The 22,435-nt window shown below is 36.9% G+C and overlaps 1 protein-coding gene across 2 annotated transcripts in view; it reads right to left on the bottom strand.

The window, feature by feature from the left end:
• The window catches only part of fgf14 (fibroblast growth factor 14), a 104,169-nt gene that overhangs the window by 68,296 nt on the left and 13,438 nt on the right, over positions 1-22,435 (bottom strand). The window contains exon 1 of one of the 2 annotated variants that reach the window (XM_044132067.1): positions 14,883-15,071. The exons of the other annotated variant lie outside the window; for it this stretch is intronic. Coding sequence (XP_043988002.1) covers positions 14,883-14,955 — 73 coding nt within the window. The 5' untranslated portion in view covers positions 14,956-15,071. Of the gene's footprint in view, positions 1-14,882; positions 15,072-22,435 lie in introns of those variants that run through there. 2 annotated transcript variants of the gene reach the window in all.

Genomic DNA, 22,435 nt, shown 5'->3' with positions numbered 1-22,435 from the left:
TGTTATATTATTTCTTTGTGTCATTAAATCAGTTTTTTTTTTTCGTAAGATTGAAAAAAGAGATGTTAAATTTTTTTTTTTGAAGAATGTTTCAACTTTCCTGAAAAAAAAAAAGTACAAATATGTAACACATTTGTACATACAAATATGTACATTTAAATATGTACACATTTTTATTTGCCTTCCCTTTGGGATTAATAGTTTTTTTGAATGCTGAATTTGAATATTTGACATATTTCTAGTGATCTTAAATAACTAAACCTTTTGCAGAACTTGACAACACAGTGCTGTCTCCATGCATGTAATTATATTTTGTTAGTTTCTTTGATAGTTAGCTGGCGGAAATAAAGTTCTAACCTGATGTCGTTAGAACTGGATCTTGATTGGAAAAACTGGACTTCCACTAATTTGTAAACGAACCAGGATTTCTTTTTCCAACTCCGGTAGTAAGATTTTTAAGAGATCGAATTGACTAATTTCAAATTGAGCACAGGATTTTGCTGTACATTGATGTGAAGAGAAACTGTACTCGGTGAAGCAGCTCCCTGTGTGTTTGTGCTGACATATAAAAGCAAGAGGACATCTTTTTCTTTAAGTTTTATTCACACAAAGTCATCTGAAACTTCATTGAAGTTTGCTGCCGAGTTACTAAGATGGCATATCAAAACAAAGAGTAAACATGCCCAGTAGGAGCAGTAGCTATCTGTGTTGAGTCAGACATACTTTCAAAATTATACAATTCTGTAATTACGTATTGTCAAAACAACAAAAAAGTTCCCCTGCATTGACCCCAGTAAAGGCTGTTAAATCCCAACAATTAGTGTAGTGTCTTAATTTAGACACTACACTAATAGTGTCTTAATTTAGACACTACACTACGCTTCGAAACTACAATTAGTTTTTAAAGCAGTCAATCTAACATTTGTAATCCAAATACCCAATTTTAAACAAGTCAGCTCACTATCAAAGGAAGAACATCTTGAAAATGTGATTATTATTCTTTAAAAATCAAACTATTTAAATTTCTAGTACAATATCAAGAAGATTTTTATTTATTTATTTTTTTCCCAAACACAAACGTCACTCTTTAGTGCGCCACTGCTCAAAGCCCAGATGAGTCTCCCTTGAATCAAGTTGAGTCAACAGGTTATTTTCTGCTTCTCAAAACCGACAAATCCAACAGAGCAAAGTGCTACAATCATCCATTCAGTGACCCACTGCAATCATGGTGTCAGTGAGAGTGAGTGACAGAGTGTATTTACAGGAAAAGTTGCTTATACTGAAAAATATACAGTCATTTTCTTCAACTGCATCAACCCATTCAGACATGAACTACGTTTTATCAATGGCTTTGCTCCTGAATTTCAGCAAAAGATGTATATAATGGACTTTTTTTAATAATAATTTGTAATAATTTAAATTTGCAAGCATCGTCACTGTTGTACATCTATCTCACATTGATGGCTGCTCCCCAACCTTAATCACAATCACTCATAGTCTTCAAAGTGAGGACTAACAATGTAACAAGGAGTTTTAAACGTAATTAATTTTTGATTAATTCAAACACCACATTGCTGCGTCACATTAAATTGACAAGATGTTTGTACAATGATTGCGTCCGAGCTAACTGTGAAAGTCTCCTTATGCAGAAACGCAACTTACTCAGCAAATGGGATGCCAAAATCAGATCGTGTGTTTATTTTTATGAGATACGCACGTGAATTACTACATTAACCCAGGCATGAGTCTCTTCCTTCTCTAAAAGCTCGAGATTAACTATGACTCAAATACCGTCTTTAAAAAAAAACGTTGGTCTGGATTTACGAGCACAAAGACTCAACTTGCTCCTTTCTTTCTCCGCTTCTCAGTCGGCCGTCTTTCTCTGTGACAGAATAGCGTTCCGACTGAGTACACAATGTTTTCTGCTGAATAAACCACAGGTGTCATAAAAGAAGATCCACCGTGTGACCAGCGGAAAGGCCGACACAAACAAGAAGAAATGTAGAGAAGGTTAAGTGTACACAAGGAAATTGACGAGTGACTCAGACAGAAGAAAGAGGAATGGAGAACTGTGGAACGGTGAGGCTTGACACGAAAGATAGAAAGAGGAAGTGAGGCGGGTAGAAAGAGCTGAGATTGAAAATACTTCAGCCGATAGGTAGCAGAAGAGTGTTGTGCATTCATAGCGTGGAAATCATTTGTGTAAGGAAAATCTAACTTTTTTTATTGAAATTTGGAGCGTTGTTGCGATCTACTTAGTTAAGCGGTCATACATCCTGTCGGGAAAGCAGTAAACCCTGCCGTTTCACACTTCCTTCAACATCTGCTCCATTGATAGAAGGACACAATGCATTGCCTCTGCTGCTCTCCAGCAAGAGGGACCTGATACAGAACTGTAGAAAAACGCTTGTTTCAACCATATTTCCTTAATCTTTTGCTTCTATGAAGCTAGATCGTCTGATGATGTTTTAAAGTGGTCCTGATCAATAGAGTCTAGGAATATTTTCAAACATTTTATTTGCATTTTAAGTCGTTGTCAGGGCAGTACCTCACCTCATTATGAGAAATGACTTTGCCTGTTAGGATACTGAGATGCTGTCTCCGCAACAAACATATAACTTAGTAAAGAACCAGTTACTGTAGAACCCCGTCACATGAATACAATTTTTTTTCAGTTTCTTTTGATGAGTGTATAAGAAAAAAAAAAAAAAAAGCAATAGCTCAATTCTACAAAAAGTACTCTGCTACAACAATTATGATTTCTAAAGAGCTAATGTCTGAAAACAGTACAGTAGAACCTCATTTCAGGCATCCTCTCAGTAGTTTCCTAATTTTTTTAAAAATTTGTTTTCTTCCAAAAGGCACAACCTTCATCTGCTGAAGACAAATTGAAAATTGATAGCAAGGGCAGGTAATGTGTGTTGTGCTTTGTGTTTTAAAGCAGGATTGGGTAAATCATTATAAATTTAACAGAACAGAGTGCAAGTAACAGCTGCAGTACTTTATCAGACTGGACCAGTAAGATAAAGAGGTACTCATCACTCTGAACAAACTTACTTGCACTTATTATCTCTTGTGTGTTTAAAAAAAATTATTTTTAATCATTTGAAAAAGACGGCAATTGTTGATGGAATTATGGGAAGTGTAGAGAAAACCAGCCACACACACACACACACGCACGCACACACGCACACACCCACATCTCCACGCAGACCTAGGGCTATAGATGTGGTGGGAAGTGAGGCGCAATTCAAACTACAATGATGCATGTAAAATTTATTGTGTCACACAGAAAAGACAGAAACACCCACAGAAAAAATGTTCCTCAATTAGAAGTGAGAAGCAAAGCAGAGACTGTGTGTGTGTGTCAGTAATCTGGCCCTCACTGAAACTGAACCAAAGACATTAAGGTGTTGAATGCGTCCCAGGTGACCAAAAGAGGCTCACAGTAAGCGTGCACTGACAGAATGAGAAAAGGGCGCAGGTGTAAAATTTGTTTGGACAGGCTCTGTGCTTAAGAATAGAGATTTTAGCTGCATAATAGGCCTAACAGTTTGACATCCTGCGTGTCAGCAGTTCTCCTGCACTTACCCACACAACAGAAGCTTTACCTGTAGTAGGGCTCCTGCTATTAAAGCAGGTGTGAATTTATTAATTTAAGGTTTCTGGGAGAACAGAGTAGTTCAAAGGAGAACTGCAAGGGAATGTGATTATAAGAATCTGTATTATCAAACGCAACTTCATGTTTATTTATTGACTGCAGACGTTGTCTCTCTCAGGACTTATTTTACCATGTGCAGCATAATTTCCTTAAAGAAAGAAATACTTTATTTTGCATGAAGCAAAGACTTTAAACCTACAATATCTCTGATTGGCTGAAAAGTAATTTCTTTTTTTTTTTTTTGTTTGAAAGTAGGTTTGCCCTCAGAGATTTTCATCACAAGCATCCCATCAATAAATCACAGTTTTCTGAGCGATGACAATTCTGCTATGAATTTTTTATTTCATAATTTCTTTTTGACATTATTTACTGGTAAATACTTAATGTTTTTTTTTTTTTGTTTGTTTTTTTTTCATTTTTCAGGTTTCTGTACTGCTAGCCACTTAACTCTAAAACTTATGCATAAAAAAAAAAAAAAACTTCTGAAGTTTTTTCAAACTTTTTTTTCTTTTCCTAAAGAAAACAATAGGCATTAACAAGAAGAATATGCAACAAGTGGTAAAAAGAGAAATTTCTCCTGCTTGGCTTGAACAGTACCTCTGTTTGTTGGATTCTGAATAGCAACAAACAGATAAACTATAAGGTTTTGGTTTCTCTGTTTATTAATTTAGGTTTCTATGTTCAGTTGAGTCTCCATGTTGTCCTGTCTACCTCTTGATTGTCCCCAGCTGGCCCTTGTTCACCCCGATTACTTTCCTTGCGTATTTAATCCCACCTGTGTCTGTTTCCTGGTCGGGTACTCCTCTACTGTCATTGTCTTAGCCAGTGCTGCCTGTGTTGAGTTTCTTTCCCCCCCTCCCCCTTGAGTTCACCAGTGCTGCCTGGACTTCTGTTTTCCTGTGAGAACTTTGATTAAATCATTCATTTTCTCCATAACCTGGGTCCTGCGCTTCCGTCTTCATCATTTCTAACCACAAATCATGACATAAACAGAGCCCTGTGGAAGATAGTGAGGGGAGTAGAAAACGTCAATAGACTTTCTCTACTTCCAATGCGGGACCTGTTTAAGAGCCACTGCAGAAAAAGCGCTTCAAACACCATCAGAGTCTCACTACTTTCTCGCCGAACAGTTTTACAATCGCTTACATCGGGCTAAAGGATACCACAAGGTCAAAAACAGAGCCGCCAGACAGCAACACTACTTTGCCTCAGGCTATTAAAAACGCTGACTTGTTTTGTTCTCCATTGCATTGTTGTATATATTTTACTTTAATTTGAGTTATGTATTTTAAATGTTTGCTTTTCTGTCTTTTTTTTTAACTGTTAAGGTCTCTTCATCACCTCTTGTTGTGTAGCATATTTAATTTGATTCTGCTATAGATACATTTCATGTTATTTTATCCAAAGGAAGTCACAGTAAAATTAAAATTAAAATAATCACGTTTATTCCAACCTGGAGAGTTTTCGGTAACCCAAATAATGACCCAAGAATAGCCTTTGTGGTAGTGAAAAAAGGAAAAAGCTACAACGACATCTGAGCAAAGGGCAATTAGGTGTGCAGTCATGTGACGCCTACCACAACTTTCAAAGTTGCAGATGTTGCAAGTCACTCTGTGAAATACACGACAGCAAAGTGAAGCAGAAGTGAAGTTAAAGTGCTGAACTGAACAGAAGGAGACCACAGTTTTCCTGGAGGTAATCGCTTACAATACATCTATGTCCTTCATCCATAAAATACACAGTTTTTCCTCCATGGTTGAGTTTTGCCTGTCAATAACATTAGTTAATTTTAACAGAGAGCTCCATTGGGTATTACATTGATGTGGTTAATATGGGTGGAGAATGACATATTTTACCAACTTAAGTACTTCATTAGGAAGAACTTGTCAAAAAAATTTTTTCCACTTTTTCCAAGACCGTTTCATAAAGTAAACAAGCACAATGATCCCAAAATATCTCAACTCCATATTGAATTCAGAGTCATGTCCAACACAGGGTTCTACAAAAACCAGGAGTTGGCAAAGCAGCCAGCTCGGAAAACCCCAGAGTACCCACTCTAAAGAGAAAAATGTTGGCTGCAGTGCAAAAATACTGTTTTCACATGATGATCAAAATCACATTTCAATCTGTTAACTCCGTCAATATTCAGCAATATATTTAACTACCAAAGGTCTGTTATATTTTAATAGTATTGTAAGAATGATACCATCGCTGTCCGTAGCCTGTCAACTGAGGAGGACTTCTGTCACTGTAATTAGTGCAAATCTGTTTGGATATCCACCATTTTGCTGTTGTCAAACACTGACAAACTACTTATCTATCTTTAGATAGAGAAGCACATGCCACCCCAGAATGCAAGCTGTTGTCATTTTTACCATCTGGCAGGCAGTACAGAAGCATGGCTACGAAGACCAAATCTGAAGAACCGTTTCATCGTCCAACTATCCCAATACTCCATGAGGACATTGTAAAATCCTGTGTCATGTGCTTCAAACCGCAGTCTCTCCGAATTTTTTTTATTTTATTTTTAATCTGCAATCTGTGTGAAACTTTTGCACTAACTTGTTTCTAACTGATGTTACACTATACTTCATATTTACCAAATGTCAGAACACCCACAAGTTGTAATTTTTTTGTTCTGTTACTTTAAGATTTCTACACATTTCAGCAATCTGGGAACATCTAAATGATGACGGCTTTGTAAGCTTCTGGTTATTTCAAAACATTTGAGTTAAAAGGAGGCACATCTATGGATGTATTTTAGGGCAAACACGTTCATTTCTATGTTACTACACAGAAAGATCAAAATAAATTATGCAAGTGATCAGGAAGCAAATTAAGGAGCTGAAGGAGTCATATTCATTTGTTCAAATAGTTGTTGAAAGACCTGGCAAAGAGGCTAGCTGAAGCTGGCTTTTGTAGAGTCAATATGCACTGTGACTCGAGTCTTGCACCGACATGTTCTGAAACATCACTTAATGAAGAAGTAAAAAACTACTTCTCCAAAAGCAACAACAACAAAAAAAGCTTATTTATAGTCTCTAAATGAATTCAGCTCCTAATTTGTACAGATATGTTCTATGGTCTGATTCGATGCGCCAGTATTCCAGCAAAATACTGGGACCAATACTTTGGTCAAAAACATTGACCAAAGTCGTACAGCTATAACACAATTTGACCAAATACTACAGAATTGTATGTACACTTTGTATGTTACTGTGCTAATGTTTTATGGTATGTAGCAAATATAAATAAGATCTTAGATAATTCTAAGTGACATGAGACGGCAAAAGTTTTGGGCTGTGAGAATAAAAGTTTGTCTTTTTTCATACAGTGTATGGAAATATTTGGTTTGATGTATAACTCAGGTTAACTGGATTGAAGACAAAGCTTTCTTTTAATGTTACCAGAGTAAATTGTGATGACACACTAATTCTCAAATGTGTCGCTGCTCAAGTTAAAGTACTAAAATGAAAATAAGCAATTAAAATTGTTCCTGTAACAGGAACTGTATTAGTCTGGAGTATTTTGTTTTAAATATAAAGCATATTATTTATCCCCTCATAGTGGATAGCTGCTGATGTATGACATTTGTTATAAATTGGTGCTATATAAAAAAAAAGATGAATAGGGTTGTTATAAGAACAGTTTTCAAGATAACTAAAAAAAGCATTTTCACACATGATAATTAAAGCACACATAATATAAATTTGTTAGTTCACCTTGCCTTCTCCTGTATAAATAATGGGAGGGTTCCAATTTGTCTACTCACTTAATACTCAAACATAATTTGACTGCAGCTGAAAAGTCTACAGCAAAGTCCTACACTATCATAGACATAAAATTACACATGGAACCGCATCAAAAATACTTTACAACATCAAAAACATTTAAGGTTATTGAGTACTGTTCTGGAACTGCAAATTTTTTTTTGCTTCTGATCTACTTTCACTTTACAATTAATCCATCAGGCATCCTTTCTCCTGTTGTTACTGATGAATAAATGACATATACATAAAGATGTTGGGCGGACTTTTCTACAAACTATTTTTAATCACAGCTCCCCTGGGAAAAGTGTGTTTTAAGTTAATAAAATTGACTTGAAAGATGTGTTATGAAGAGTTTGAGGATGCAGTTTTCTGAAGAGCTCAGCATCTAGTGGACTGCATTGTGCAGGGTGTATGTGAAACAAAGACCTTGGTGCATCGCTTCGTGTCCTTGTCGCTTACTCTTACTTCCCCTCACCATCAGTTTTGCTGCCAACATCTCACATCAGTGTGGTAATCAAGTTAGAACCAGTGTAAGTCAGTAGATCTAATAATGGCACTTCAGATCTGTGCGGCCCAGATGCACATGCATGCTCTGAAACTGGCTTCACAATGCACCCCAATATTGTAGTCCGCCAACTTTTGCAATACTGCAATTTGCAATCATCCAGCAGTATTCCATGTAAATTTTACAATCTCTCCTGGTGCCTATTTCTGCTAAATCTTGACATTTTTAACCACAGCAAAGTGAAACACCGTCACCGTCTCCCAGTTCAACTGTGTGAAAATGTGTGTAATTAACCCTGCAACGGCTTCATGTCTTGAAAATAAACCTGAAGGCATCGTTTGGAAGTAATAAAGTATGGTACTCTGGAGAAATTATGAGCCGTTTCTGTATTTTACCGTCAGTGAACAGTTCCTGGAATAACCTTTGAGTGAAGCTCAAGGCTTAACAAGAAGGGCTTAGCAATATCTCGTGGTTTAAGTTCTTGCAAGACTAAACAATCACACTTCTTCACCAAAGTGAAATATGACTCGCCAAGACATTCATTGGTGAGAACAGCATAAATTAATCTGACAAAAGTCTAGACTGAAAAGTGCCAGCTATTACTAGTTTAATAATTTAAGCTCGAATCTCTGCTTCAAGTTCCGAATTTGAGCTCAGAAAGGAGGTGGCACTCGAGTTACCCTGTTTTGTTGACATAGCTGAATCATAAAGTCTGCTCTTCGGGCTGCTTAGCAACACTTGATAACCAAAAGACCTACACATTTTTAAAACTGTGTGGCAATATTTTGGGTTATCAAAAGTCGAAGTGACCGAAGATAAGGCACAGATAGTTTGTAAATGCTGTGAGAAATGTAGCCATACACAATTGGAAAACAATGCCAAAGTTTTTCTATGGTTCTGAGATAAAGGGCGATTTCACATTTTCTAAGAAGCCTGGACTGCATTTAATCTCTGGTGTTAAACCTGAAACATTTTTGTTAAGAAGTTATTTCATTTAATTTACAGTTTGAGCTTATGAAACAGTTTTTTTTATTGCATTAAGACACTGAAAACTGAGACAAACATAAAAACCACAATAAAAGAAAAAATCTGGACTTGAAAATTTCAGCACTGATTACAGGTCATCTGAAAACAGAGTTTATGATTTCTGTAGCTTTAACCTATATTTGTGATATGTGAATTGGGGATTCTTGTTTCCCCCAAAAAATACAGTTCACTGTATCATTTGAGGACATTTCAGATATGAACTTAAATGCATTTTTTTTTAAAGTCAGATTTGTGATCATATGCCTGTCCCTTGTTTAGTTGTGTGTTTAATGACTGTTTAAAGCTCTTCTAGCAACAAACATTCAAAATGAGCAGTGAATGCTCCACTATAAAACATGTTAAATGTATTTACTTCTTCCTATCAAATAACTAAGAGCATAAGTAAAGATAAAATCTCTTGAGAGCAGAATGTATAGATATAGCTCAACTAGATACATGGCGATCCACACTTCACTACCAATAATGAGATGAGAACTACATGGTTCAACTGAGGCTTTACAGACTGCTGTCCAATGTTGGAAAGAAAACAGACTACATGATGAATTGAAAATTTTATTCATGACATGCTTTCTTTTCTTGGTCTAGAAAAAGTCTGTCAATTATTTGGCATCTGCCAAACTCTTCCTGTCCCGCTAAAACTCCAGCAGGGTTAGGCGTTAAATCAGGCGTACTTTTCCTTTCGCACTTCCATCCCTGATTGTCCCACATCCCAATTCCAGCTCAGCCGATAAAGATTGCAGAGTTGGTTTGGGAGGATTGTGTACCCGCTCCTCCCTTCCTATCGTCTTTGTACATGTCAACAGAATCTAGAGTTACAGAGTAGACATTGAGAGACCCTTTCTTGCTGTTGGTGGTTAAAGTTTGAGGGCGTTGGAAGGACATTTGGCCCTGATCAACAAGACTTTGGCATGCAAAAGATCAGGGCTGCTCGGCCTAAAAGGATCAGATTTTACTGACAGGCCATTCTGATGCTGCTCTAGGGGAGCCGTTGTTGCCCTTGTAGGGAAAAGTAATACAGCAGAGGGCTGAGAGAAAAGTAATGTGCAACACAGACGGATAAAGGAGAGATAAGAAGTCCATCACCAAGAGTGAGGAGGATTTGATTGATGACTGATCTAAAATACAAGAAAACATTTCAACATAAATCTTGGAAAAATAAATGCTACTTTAATTATGTCAGGAAAGTTGTTTGTCTCCATTTGTGTGAAATAACCCAAAGTTAAAGAGTCATTTCACAACTTTGATGATATATCCAAAAGTAAATCTCTTGAGTTTATAGAACAAGTACAAAACAACTACAAACATTAATAACTTAAGTGACTGACACAGAAACACTTTATAAGATGTGTAGCAATGTAAAAAAAACAACAACAAAAAAACATGCAGTATGTAGTTGTTGGCTCTAGCCAACATGTTTGTTTGTTTTTTTTAGCATTTTTAAAAACAAATGGTAAATAATGAATGCACATGCAAAAAATGTTTGTTCCATCTGTTCCCACAAGTCACTGCTTTTACATTAACTATAAAACTAATTACTCTACACAAGATTATCTTTGAGGGACATAGAGATGGAAGTCATGATTTTGGATTTGAAACCAGGAACTTCTGGCTGCCATCACCTTTTTCTTAAAGGATTCCCTTTAATAAAACTTTTACAGGAAGTGACAGGTGGGGTACTCTAGCTGCAGATTGCTTACAATTTTTCTTCACAGCATTGTGTTTGAAAAGGGCTTCATGAGGTCAAGCCACTGAGGATAACCAACATGCACAAAAGAGTCTAGATTTGATCAACTACAAAAGCCATGTAACTAACCACTGCCAAAATGCCTTCTTTATGGGTAGAAAATAGAAGTAGGCTACAATAAAATAGTAATGCTCATGCAATAGTTTGGAAAATTTTAATGTCTTTTTAAATCAGTCCTACTCTGTTCTTATGCTGCAAATAGAAAAAAAAATCTAAATAAGGGCTACTACATCTGAAATTTCCCTTTACTAAGATAATGTGTGTGAGAGCATAGAGATTGGATGAGATCAGAAGAGAAACTTGACCCAAGGCGAGAGGCCATTACACAGCAGCTTAGTATACATACTAGTCTGAAATTAAGGAGATTTTTCTACTCCTGTTTTAAAGTTCTTTAAAACTTTTAATTGTAATTATAATCCCAAGGTGATTACAACCAGAAGACAAATGTCAACATGCTGATTTGCTCTGAAAAACGGGGATCTTCTTGCGTCAAAAGAGCTGTGACAAAATGACTCCGTGGTATTGGTCATGGAATGCAAATGGCAGCATTAATTTCACCTAAAATTTCCCAACACAAAACAATGAAGCAGCAGAAACTCTGGGAGCCAAACACATAAACATAATAAACATCTTATTTGGACGCAAGCCCGCAAACACTGATGTAAGATTAAAATACGGCACAACAGAGGCAGAGCAGAATGAGCGATCTAATGACCAGGCTGGGCTCGGTGTTTGGCATAGGAATTACTATCTGAAGCAAAGGGCGTTTGTCATCACAGAGAACTTCGACCAACTATCCTGTGACACCTTTAATTGAGTTGCAGAGCAGTTCACTTTCAATGACATTTTACAAGCGATTACTTCCATCCAAACTGTATCCATCACGGTTTTATGTCAGTGATTCAGAGGACTCACCACTTCACTACGAGCAGCTTTTCAGCAGCATACAGGTTAGGGGAAGTTTATTTTTATCTTATTTATTTATTTTACACAAATTGCCCACACACCTAACAGGACAGCCATTGAGAAAAAAAAAAAAAATCCCTCCTATGATTCTCTGCAGTCATGCTTACCATGTGCAAGCAAAACAAGACAGTACTGTACACTATTATTAAAGTTTGTTTCTAAATTTAGATGTTTTTTGTTGTTTTAGTTAATACACTATAATCACATAGCATGATTGGAATTTTTTAAAACTTTGTTTTTTCATGCCATCCTGACGACTCCTATTCAACAGTAAGATTTTAAGTTTTGCTTGTCAGTTGTGGTCAACTTTAATAAAAGCAAACACAAAGCGGCATAAATCAAATAAGTTAGTAAAGCTTCATTTATATAGAAGCTCTCCAGATATTTCAAAAATCACAAAACTAAACACCAACAGTAAGGATGTAATTCCTCCTGGTGGTTACAAAATAAGTCAAATATAATTTTATACCTCAATTGTATCAATAGTGAGAAAACACTTTTGTGAGGATTGTATCATGTTTTTTTTATTTTTTATTTCTTTTCAATCACCATTTGCTTTTCTCAATCATTGTCTAAAATGTAGATAATTTACCAAATGACTGCAATAAACAATGTGATGTTATTGATAACACAACATTAGGGAGAACATCTACCCGAATAACTGACGTCCCCCTCTACCACACCTCTCATACCAGCCTATTTTAATAGATCAGACACCAAAAATCTATTTGTATGCATTCATATAGTGGAAACTGACTTAGAACATCCACAGTCTTTTATCTCCACTCTTGGGAGAACAGCCAATCGGCATCTAGGTTAGTGACTGGAACTCATGTCCAGGTTTGGCTACCTTCCAAACACCAGCCAGCAGCATGTCAAGTAACATTGCACCTGGATATTTCCCAAGCTGAAAAAAATTGGAAATGTTCAGTGAATAATTTGGAGGAACGTTCCACAGAAAAAAAACATCAAGTGGCTCCACGAACTCTAAACGTCAGTATCCTCAACAAATCTTCACATGCATGGTATTTATTTATACAAAATACAATAACTGGTTGTTGCTTGACTTGGTGACCCCAAGAAGCCGCTGTTTGACGCAGTTCTCTGGGCTTTTCATTTCACCCTTTACAAATCTGTCTCTTTAAGACAGATGTCTTAGGATATTTAGTGTTATGAGCAGCCTGGAATCCTGCGACAAAAACTTGGATCCTTGTCCAGCCTTGCTTGACACAGCACAGCTTCACTTGCTTAAAATTGCAAGTATTGCTCTGACTGTGGCTATTGGTAAGTTTAGTGCTTTTCTTGTTTATTCATGTATATTAAAACACCCATTCCCAAAGTAAGTGCCATATTCTCTTCTATTTTCCCTTTTTGAAGAGTGGTAAATAGACAAGGCCACTATGTCACATCATGTTTACAGATTTGAAACAAGAGAAACAACTCAAGGATAAAATATATCAGCTTTTCTGATCAACTTATAAAGTACAACTTATTGAAAAATATATGGGTGCAAGTAATAGTGGCACTGGTGATTTTGCTTTAAATAAATTATTGATTATTTTTACCCTACAATTAAATAAGTGGCCCAAAATAAAAGCTGGATTTTTCAGTTTGTGTATTAGAATAACTTTAAAAATATAACTTTATTTACAGCTTTTTCTTTTTAAATATGCATATAAATCTTTATAAGAGACAGACAAAATTTGTGGGTAAAACTGTGTCTGCATCCAGCTTATACAGTCACCTTTTAAAACTCGGATCCTTTTAAGAAGTTCACTAGACAAAAAAGAAAAACAGACAAAAGGAAGTAAACACCATGAGACAGCTGTGGAGAAGAGAATCTAATGGCAGCAGCAGCACAGAAGTCCATCATGTTGTTTAGCCTTGAAACTTTCTGATCGTGACTCTGTTGCCATGCAAGCAGGTCCATCACAGCAACCTCTCTAGTAATCGTTTCAGAAAGCATACGTTTGATCGCTTGTTAGCTGATGGTGCTCCTACAGCGCCAAAAAGAAGCCCAGGATTTCAGTCTTTTAAGTTTCTCTCGTGTGTACCGTTATTTGCAATTCTGGACAACATTAGCATGCAGACACATATTTCGCTTTGACAACAGAACAAAAAATGTTTCTTGCACATCAACAGCCATATGTTACCCTACTTCCTTTACTAGTTTGCCATCAGAAGAAAAGTGTCTGATTTTGTTTGTCTTATTATGATTTTTTGGTTCTTCTTTCTTGATTTGTGTATGGACAAATTAAAAATAAACACCCAATGCTAATAATATTATTATTATTATTGTTAAGGATTGCATCAGGCTGAAACATAATATCAGCTCAGGACCTGCTCAACTCCAAACGTCGCTGAGAAAGAGGTGGAGTTCATGCTGGACTTTGCACCAGTTTATCACATTGCAGTGCAAAGACACACCACACCCACAATGATGCACATACACAAACACACTCATATCTACAGGTATTTCCAACCAATTAATTCATATTTTTTTAACTGAGAAGAAGCTGGACATAACCCATGCTTTCATGGTTAGAGCATAGATAATAAACACATAAAGAACCAGTCTGGGATTTGAACCCAGCACCTTCATGCTGCAAGGCAATAGTGCCAACTGTAACACTGTGCAGCCAAAAAGCAAACCTAAAAAAATTTTTTTTAAAGTCAAGGAACCTGGAAGAGCTAGTTAAAATAATTACAGTGAAGTAAAGGATTGCTTTGAAAACCTCTGCACCCATTGTAAGTTTCTGAGAAGAGAAAAAATGCAATGCGATACAAAAAAAAAGTCCTGAACTTGATGGGTGAGTTTGCTTCCACAGTATTTGGTTTAAACTGTCTGGAAATCTTGTGCCGAAATACACCAAAAGCAGAGAGAAAAAAAAAAAAAACTAGCAAAAATTGAGGAGATTGCAGTACTCCCCCTTTCTTTTTTAGTGTTCAAAAATTACTTCATAGGAAGCACAAATGGTGTGGGCGGCTTCAATGACAGAAACAGTATTTTCTTCTGGAACAACTCAGCAGTTCTTTCAGGGCTACTTCATTTAGAAAGTGGAAGTGGCTAAAACTTGAAGTTGGCCACAGAATTTCTGATCACTGTACATGTAATTTGTAATGTGTTGCCGAATTTTATGAAACTGACAGTATGTCCCATCAAGACTTGAGAGTTGTCCACAAACTCACCGTTTCCGCGTTCAGCTTTTAGCGCCTTTCTCACGTGCTGCTCCACAATCTTAGCAAACGAGGCCGTTTCCATGTTGTCAACATCAAACTAACTTGAACTTTCAAAATTTACTTTTACAGCAAGACGTGTAATAAACATGTTGTTTTAACTACCACAGTGTTTCACGCTCCTGGTGGCGCAGGACTGAGCTCGATGCAACCCTTTAATCCAGTCACACAACCAGACACCTTTTTCATGCGGCTACACACACACACATACACACATACCATGTCTGTCACCCACTTGTAAAGAACCTGCAACACCTTGCCACCAGATAACTATATCCCACTGATATCACTGCCACTTCCTCAGCTGGCTGGAGGTAACCAGCCAGAACTGTTGAGCCCTTGTCATGTCACGGCTGCAAGGTGTTTGTTGACACGGCAAATCATAACCTGCACGTATACATCGTGCGACCAGGTCTCCAAACAAAAATGTTGATCAAACTATTAAAGGGGTATCTCAGGATTGTCCAAATGAGGTTCTGTTTAAGCAATACACCGAGTTAATATCTTATCTCTCTTTTAAAATAAATCCAAACGGGTCGGTTGGAGAGATTAAAGCTCATAGACGAAGAGGAGGCAAGACTAAAGGGGACTTCTGCCGTCTTATCATGTCATCAAAATTCATCATTTCAACCTTCAAACGGTTGTCACGTTGGTTTTGGAGAAAAGCTTTTGATTATATACTGTAGATGGTAGAAGTACGAGGCGCATAAAGAATGGAATATATAAAGTACTTTGTCATAGTAATTTTCTAGGAGGAAGCAGGGCAGTGCACTACTAATAACAGGCCATCCACTTAAGCTCCTATAAAATTTTTTTCCTTTATAGATCACTTTATTTTCAGATCAGGCAAATAGCAATTAAAAGTCAGTTGACAGTATAAGTAAGAAGTCCTGTTTTCGGTTCACCGTGAGCCATTTACAGGATGGAAAACATGTAGGAGAACAGGTGCTCAGATTTGATGAGACCATTAATACATTTTGTGGCCAACATGAAAACTATTATTTGGGTTAAAAACTAGCACTGCATGTCACCCTGAACACCTCATCCCTGCAGTGAGGAATGGTGGTGGCAGCATCATGCTGTTTGGGAGGCATTTTATGAAAATATACATTTTCTGAAACTCGCATTCAATCTTCTTTCTCACACACAAACTCAATAAAATAGATTAGGCTGTGTGGCTATAACATGGCAAAGTGTGACAACGTTAAACTTTTGCAAGGTATTCTAGACTTTAAGACTCATCTCCTGGAGATAACTGCGTCTCATCCTTAGGTGGTGAAAATTCCTGAATTGTGCCCTTACATGCTTTGTCCTGGAAAATGTTGCTGCAAAATCTAGGCTAGTAGGTATACAAAAAAAACAAACAGTAACTGGCCCTTCTGCTTAAAGAGCCAAACACACACCACCACAACAACACAAGCTACTCAGTGACTGCCATCATCGCTCAGTTTCTACATCTGAATAAAGGACAACCGCCCCAGGAGGAACCAACCCGAAACTGCGAGAAGTAGAGGAGCAAATGAGACCGAAAACAAGAACTTGCAAAAGGTCATCATGAAATTATTGACAAATCAAATTCACAGGCCGGGGAAGGAAAGAAGGAAAGGAGTAACATGGGAAAACATGTTGAGCTTCTCCCACTTTATTGTTGTCATGGATAAGAAGAAAGCTGAGGGAAACCGCTTTAAAGCAGCCAAACTCACTGGAAGTATTCCATTGCACTTAAATGATGTCCACAAAAATGAATGCACATATACAGAGAAACAAGAAGCGGGCAGAAAGGAGGAAAGAGAGGGAGTGAGAGAGGGAGACAGAGGCAGTAGCACAATGCTCCCTGCTGCACTGCAGCAAAAATCTACAGCTAACCACAGCCACAACACAACCTCCAGCACTGCACAGAACAGACCCCGGCACACAGAGAGGGGAGTGATCTGCACATGAAGGAAAACTCCACATCAGACTGCATGACATAAAAAAGGAAGCAAAATGCTTTGTTTTGTTTTCTTTGTCTCGTGTCCAAAAGTCTCAATAGACAATAGGAATCAGTCACATCGTTCAAAGCCCAACAAGTCTTCCATCTGTTTGTGATGGGGTGAATAAGAGGCCGATCTGTGATGCACACTGCAATTTATAAAGCATTGTCTGAGTACAAAGAAATGCAACAAATTGTGGTTTCTGCCCTGAAATCAACTTCAAAACGGAGTAACCAAATCTCATGAGCACGTCGAAGGGATGATACACGTCAGTTTCCTTCTGGTAATTAATCTCTCTGAGGAGGAAGATGGCTAAAAGCCCTAACAAGCAGGTCATAAAGGTCACTTCTTTACAGCGAGGAGAAACAAACAGCCCTGCATTAAAAGCGCTGAGAGATGCTTCGCTGTCATAACAATAATGTGACCCCAGAGGGACACCGATAGATTCACAACTATGAGGCTCAGGTGGCAAAACACTACAAAACAAAATGAAGGGTGGAAATATTGAGTTACACTGGGAACTCTTGTATTATTTGTACTATTTGCATATTAGTTCTCCGATTATGGCAGCTTTGTGGAGTGGTGTAAGTTACGTAAAACTCCTTCAGGTCATAAGAACAACCTGTAAACCTTTCAAATCTTAGCTGATACTGTTTTTTTCTTTTATATAAGATTTTATCATGACAGTACAAATACTTAAAAACCGTCCAGGAAATACACACTCATGCAAACCCAACAAACGGTGCGGTTTCAGTTTCAAAAAGCATACAAGACAGGAACACGACACTGTGTCAGCTCAGTACTATAAAGTATTGATGGCAATGAGAAGGTTTGTTAAAAATGTCGCCTTTAGAACTGCGTTACCTTAAACAGCGCTTCTCAATTCCAGTCCTCGGGCCTCCCTGCTCTGCATGTTTTAGATGTGCCTCTATTCCAGAGCAGCTGATTCAAATGATTGCATGACCATCAAGTGCTGCAGAAGCCTGTTGATCAATCCAGGTGTGAGGCAGAAGAGAAACACCTGAAACATGCAGGGCAGGGGGGCCTGAAGACCAGAATTGAGAAACACTGCCTTAATAAGAGTCATCGTTGGCACTGCTTTAAGTTCTCAGCACAATGGCTTCCCATTTTTTCAAGACTGGAAATATTTCCAAACTGCTGAAATTGCAGCAGAGGGAATAGTGCAGATTTTCTTTCAGCCAGCTGGCTGGCAATGCGCACTGATGTGTGGGGAAAGGGCAGCGCTGCATAACTCCATACTGCCAGAAGAGGCTCCACATTTTCAACATTTTCCGATTTCAAAAGTTGTTAGAAAAGCACTTTGGGAAATGTTTACTTTTTAAACCTTGATTTACACTGATTTTATGATTTATTTCCCCAGCACAATCATGTCAAACATATCCAGAGATCCCAGTATGAAAATTAAGCTAAAGGATGTTGCTAGTGTTTGTTCTCTACCGATTAGTGAAATTCTGAACTAAAGGACGGGAGCACAAACGGCTCAGAAAAAGACACAAGTAATTAGAGATGTTACAACAGTTACGGCATAATTTTACCAGTAAGTTTCTAATATTGAGGGGAATTTTTATGCCATGTTTGGTTGTGAGAATGTTTATATGGCAGTCTCTGAGCCTGTTACACTGAAATTAATTCAATGCATTAATGTAGTGTCAATTAATAACAAATTTAACAGGGCAAACTAATCTATTTTATGTGGCCAATTCTATTATCACATAAATCCAGTTATTCAAGTTCCCCTCCATACGTTAGATATAACACAATGCAGACAAATTCGGTTCACAGCGGCACTTGGTAAAATGTTTTCTATCCAAGTAAACACACTGAATGCATCAAGTCACAAAATTTGCAAGTGTCTATGTTGAAAAGTAATGACTCATTTTTAACAGGCAGGTTCTGGCGGCAGAATCCAGCTCAATGTGAGCGGCCGTGAGCAGCAACAGACTGGGGCGTTTGAGAAAACCTAGCCTATTTCAAGCCAAGAGGATAACGTGTTTAGGGCATTTTATCTATGTAAAACCTTAACAGATACGTCTCTGCAGACCCAGAAGTTCTACAATCACTTACCTTTCTTCAGGTTTGTCGGTCCACGCAGCTTTAGGAAAAGACAACTGCGAATTTAGCACTTTGACAAGCCCACAGTGACGTCTGAAAAACATTCACAAAGAATACTGACAAGAGAAGTGATTCTGGATAGTAGAAAATGTAAGTAAATTTCACTTTTTAAAGCCATGCACTCCCAATATTATACAGTAATATTTTGTGAGAATGTTCTACGCAGTTTTTGGTAATGCTATACAACTCAAAGCACAAAAACGGGTGTTGTCATAAGCAAGTTATGGTCAGGCTTTTTGAAGGTGTTTCCTTTTTGCCATTTTTTTAACTTTTCAAGATGGATTTTCACTCCGATTTATATAATTGCTTGGGGTATTCTATCAAAAGAGCCTTAAAATCATTTGACCAGATTGCTCATCCCTACATGGAGCAACATGATAGCCATTACCTAAAAACGGTGCAAATATAAAACTGGCTGACAAAAGCCTGGCAAATTAATAAAATAACTGTCTCAAAACTACCTTTTGTCCAAGACGTGAAAAGATCTCATGAATTATTTTTCATTATATTAATTTCAGATGGATTTCCAGTTGCTTCAATTCAATCGCTTGCAACGCTTTTGTTCTTTTTTTTTTTTTTTTTTTTTTTGTCTTACTTGATTAAGTTTTCAATTTAATCTTTGTACAACAAACCATGACAGTATTGTCCCATTATGTTTTTATTCATGCCAATAAAGAGAGAGAGAGAGAAAACATCCCGCTCAGCTTATGCCATCGGTCAGGGGGCAGAGATGACGGACAACGGTAATAAATGAGCTGCAGACCAGCAGCGAGTCATGAAATCACATCAGCAATCTATCATAATCAAATAGTTGAATGGTACTTTCAGCACGGAGAATCAGCAGACCTAAAGCTCCTGCTCTGTGTTTCTGCCTAACAAGTCATCATTGCAAACCACCATCAGATGTTTTGTGAAATACTTACAGAAATATAATCAAATGATCACAAAATTATTTTTTTGTTTGATAATTATATATATGTGTATAACATTTTATGTGACGGATTGCGAATAAGACTGTCATGGCACTGTTATGAACATGACATAACATCTGTCATGAACATGAGTAAGTTTTCATAAATATTTAGGACTTTTCATTAAGTGTCATTTGGTAAATCATGACACTTTTAATACAAAGTTGACATTTTTCAAAATGTATTTGTTACGACAACTTGACATTAACCAAGAATCCTCATCTGCCATAAATATGTCATAACAGTAGTCATAAGACTGAGAGCAGCTCCTGGGGACATGATTTTACAAAAAATCATGTAATTTCTTGAAAGGTACTGCTCCACTGTCCTGTTTGGTTCACTCTCCCCTCTTATGTTTGTCATTTGTCAAACAGGTTCATACAAGCAGGCAACCATAGTGAATAGATGACAGCTTAACATCCACATTAATATCAAGTTGATGATGTAGTTAAATAACCGGCATGGCAAGAAACCATGATGAAAATAAGGTCACATGTTGATGCCTTAAAGTTTGTCATTAATTTCTCCATAATGTTATAAATGCAGAGGGTTAAGGCTGCAACAAAGAGACACCACATTATGTACAAGTTTGATATACGATGTGGTGTAAAACTCAAATCAAATCTCCATATTTAACTGAAGTCAGACTTTAGGTAAGTCTTAAGGTAAAATACAAATCAATAATATAGCAAGGGCACAAATACTAATAAAATTTAATCAAAATTTTGGACAGTGTGTAAAATAGAAATCCGTAAACAATTATTTCATTAAGCAGAAAAAGCAATAGTCCAAATGAGAGTCGCTTGTAAGGACTATAGTATAATAGAAATAATAATAATTTTTTTATATATATATAAAATTGCTAAATAAATGATTAGACAGTTTGCAGGTCTTCCCATTCCCTTCTCCTCTGCTCATATCCCATGCAATAAGCTGCCCAGTGTCATAAAGTGAAATGGTGCAATCCAAGTTTCTCTTGTCAAGAAACTCCATTTCCTTCTTAAATAATGACGTGATTATGGCTTATTGTAAAGGTAGTGATAGATTTTTTTCTAAGCAGTGTGGCCAATATCATATGTTATTAACAAACAAGAGACAGACTGACTAAAAAAACACACAAAAAACATGAAAAGAAATATAGACTTCAGCTTTCCCAGGTAGACACATGGAAGCCACTACATGGAACTAGTTTGGTCATGACTAACACATTACTGGTAGCTTCCGCGTTGCTTTTTGTCTTAACATATCTCCAAAACGGAGTTTTAGCTTTAGGGATATGATGTCAAATAGTCTTTGCAGTTTCAAAAGCATTACTTTTTAAATGTGGTATACAGTCTGCACAAAGAAATCACGTTCTCTGTCAGGTCTATAAATAATTTGCTCTTTACCAAATTCAACAATTATTCATACCTAACTTCAAGACCATAAAGTCACACATCACAGGTTTCACAGTACTATTATTAAGTAAATGAAAGACAAATTGATTTTTTTTTTACTATTATTATTAATTTTTACTTTTTTGACCTTGATAGCATGTAATAATGTCTTCCCCTCATCAAACACATATCCACAGTAGTGTTTTGCATGTTTGAGAAATCCTTGATTCACTACTGGTCATGCACTGGGCCACCTATTTACCCAAAGCTTCACTTTCAAAATATGAAAGCAACTTTTGTTGAGACAAGACTTTAAGTCTTTAAAGTATGAAAAACAAATTACAATCAACCTTTCCATTGTCTATATATATATATATATATATATATATATATATATATATATATATATATATATATATAAACCCCGCCTCTCGCCCGGAACGCAGCTGGAGATAGGCACCAGCAACCCTCCCGACCCCATTAGGGAAGAAGGGTGTAAGAAAATGGATGGATGGATGGATATATATATATATATATATATATATATATATATATATATATATATATATATATATATATAGATGGGAGATGAGAGACAACAGCTATCACCAGCACATACAATAGCTTCAAGAGATTAGAAACCAGATCGCTGAGGTCACTGCAGCTTGTGCTTATTAATAAGTTTTTTATGAAAAAAATCTTTAGTTTTCAGTAGTTTTCAAATTGTTGGAGTATCTTTTGTTTTAATAAAATAGGTCAAGTAACACGACGCCTGAACACAAGTGAAGGAAGAGTTGCGAATACAAGCCTTTTAAATAAACCCCCAAGAAACTCTATGAACAACATATGTAAAACCACAGAATAGAAAGGTGTGCTTAATTTTTACTATGACTGTACCTTGAAACAACAAAAACAACAACAAAACAAAAACACCCTGCGACGACTTCCACATATAAACTCTTAAAAAGAATGCATCACTCCAGAGACTCCTCACATCTCATTGCAAACTCTTCATGAAAAGCTTCACTAAATCGTTCACGCAGTTACCTCCT

This window comes from Gambusia affinis, linkage group LG11 (genome assembly GCF_019740435.1).
Source record: "Gambusia affinis linkage group LG11, SWU_Gaff_1.0, whole genome shotgun sequence".
Classification (NCBI taxonomy): domain Eukaryota; kingdom Metazoa; phylum Chordata; class Actinopteri; order Cyprinodontiformes; family Poeciliidae; genus Gambusia; species Gambusia affinis.
The sequence above is the reverse complement of the archived record's forward strand: the minus strand, read 5'-3'. Positions and strand labels throughout refer to the sequence as shown.